This window comes from Charadrius vociferus, unplaced genomic scaffold, assembly GCF_000708025.1.
Source record: "Charadrius vociferus isolate BGI_N301 unplaced genomic scaffold, ASM70802v2 scaffold384, whole genome shotgun sequence".
In the NCBI taxonomy this organism is placed as follows: domain Eukaryota; kingdom Metazoa; phylum Chordata; class Aves; order Charadriiformes; family Charadriidae; genus Charadrius; species Charadrius vociferus.
Genome location: NW_009648234.1, coordinates 407,314 through 408,915, shown reverse-complemented (window position 1 = coordinate 408,915; position 1,602 = coordinate 407,314). Strand labels below are relative to the sequence as shown.

The following is a 1,602-nucleotide window of genomic DNA, read 5'->3' as shown; positions in this document are numbered from 1 at the left end:
GGCCGCACCGAGTCATTAGGGGCGGATAAAGCTACTTACCCCAATTCCTTCCTGCTCGTCTCGATCCCAGCCAAGCATTTTACCTTGGCGCCGGCTGCCTCCCGCCATCAGCGAGCCAAGGTGTAATGTTACTGTCTGTTTGCCCTCGCCTTTTGGTGTTTGGAGTCCCAAACAAGCCGTTTAGACGTGGCAATGAAGCCAGCCGGGGAGCGGGAAGGGGTTTTTGCACAGCCCTGGACTCGCAGGACGGGATCGCGGGAGCTCCCCTTGTCCCTGGGGAGCACGGCGGAGGGCGGCGGGGAGCACCCAGCCGCTGCGGTGGCCGGCACGGGCAGGAGGCTCCAGCCCGAGGAGTAACTGGGCTGCTTTAAGTGAGCTGCAGTGTCGTTCCTGCACGGGATTAGAAACGCTGGGGTCTGGGCAGCAAGAGCAATAGCCCCCGCCAAAAAAAAAAAAAAAAAGAAAAGAAAATCCCACACCTCCAGGTATCCTTTCAGCATGCAAAAGTCACACCGGAAAAAAAAAATCATGTGCCTACCAAGTGTACAAAGAGCAGGATCAGGCCCGTAGGAAGGTGCAGCACAGCTCGAAGCCGTCTCAGGGGAGCGTGAGCGCTCTCGAGGAGCGCAGGGCAGGAGAAGAGGCTTGAGCAGGGCCTGAGCTTTACCCCCGCCAAAGGCATTTGGCAGATGCTGAAGGAGAGCTGCGCCGGGAGCCGGCGAAGGCATCGCCACACGCTGCAAAACCCTCCCGGGGAAGGTGAGCTCAGTGTTTCTCGCCATGTGTTTGGTCACAATTCCTACTTTACACTGGCAAATAAGGCACCGTGTGCAGGGATGTCCCACGGGCATGACCGCACACGCACAGCTAAAAGCACGGGCTACGGGGGCTGGGAAGGAACCCGTGCGTTACGCAGAAATAAGGACCGACCTATGGAGCTGCGAGCACTTTTCTCTCCAAGCCACTGTATTTATTTTCCCTCCCGTTGCAGCCCCTCGCTTCCTTGCCTGCATTTGGGTAGTTTATTTATTCAGCCTGCCCTAACAGTCCGGTTTGGCTATTTCGGTGGTGCGAGAGATACCGACCCAACCCAGACAAAAACTAGCTCTGCTCTGTCAGGGCTATCAGCAAACACCAGCCCCTCAGGCTGGCCAGGAATTTTAATTGAAATAGCCGGTCACCGGGCTCAGATAAGGCCCAGCATCACCCCACGGCCGGCGGGGCTCCCCACTGCCCCATGGGGCTACCAGGCCCCGGCCCCGCTCCCCAAACTCATGTTGGGGGGACCTGGCCCTATGCCATGCCCTGGCGGGGGGTCTGCCAGTTCAGCGTCCACCCGCCAAGGCAGCACTGGGGCAGACTGGGAGGGAACTGGGGCTCAGAGCTGCTGTGGATGGGCAGCCCAGGTTGGCGGGGGCTCTCGCAGCGTCCCCCCCTCCTCGCCCCGCAGGAGCTAGGTGGTCTGCGCCCCTTATCAGCTCTTATCTCCCGAAGCCGCTCGCTAATGTGACCTTAATGGAGCTAAAATCGACTCGATTTGTTTTATTGCAGCTTAGCCCAAATCCCCCCCCCCCTCCTCCCTTCCCCTTGTTTTGGAAATAA

The 1,602-nt window shown here is 58.9% G+C and overlaps 1 protein-coding gene across 1 annotated transcript in view; it reads left to right on the top strand.

The window, feature by feature from the left end:
- The first annotated feature begins 689 nt into the window (after positions 1-689).
- The window catches only part of NKX2-6 (NK2 homeobox 6), a 3,353-nt gene continuing 2,440 nt past the window's right edge, over positions 690-1,602 (top strand). The window contains exon 1 of the mRNA XM_009884150.1: positions 690-759. Coding sequence (XP_009882452.1) covers positions 690-759 — 70 coding nt within the window. The remainder of the gene's footprint in view (positions 760-1,602) is intronic.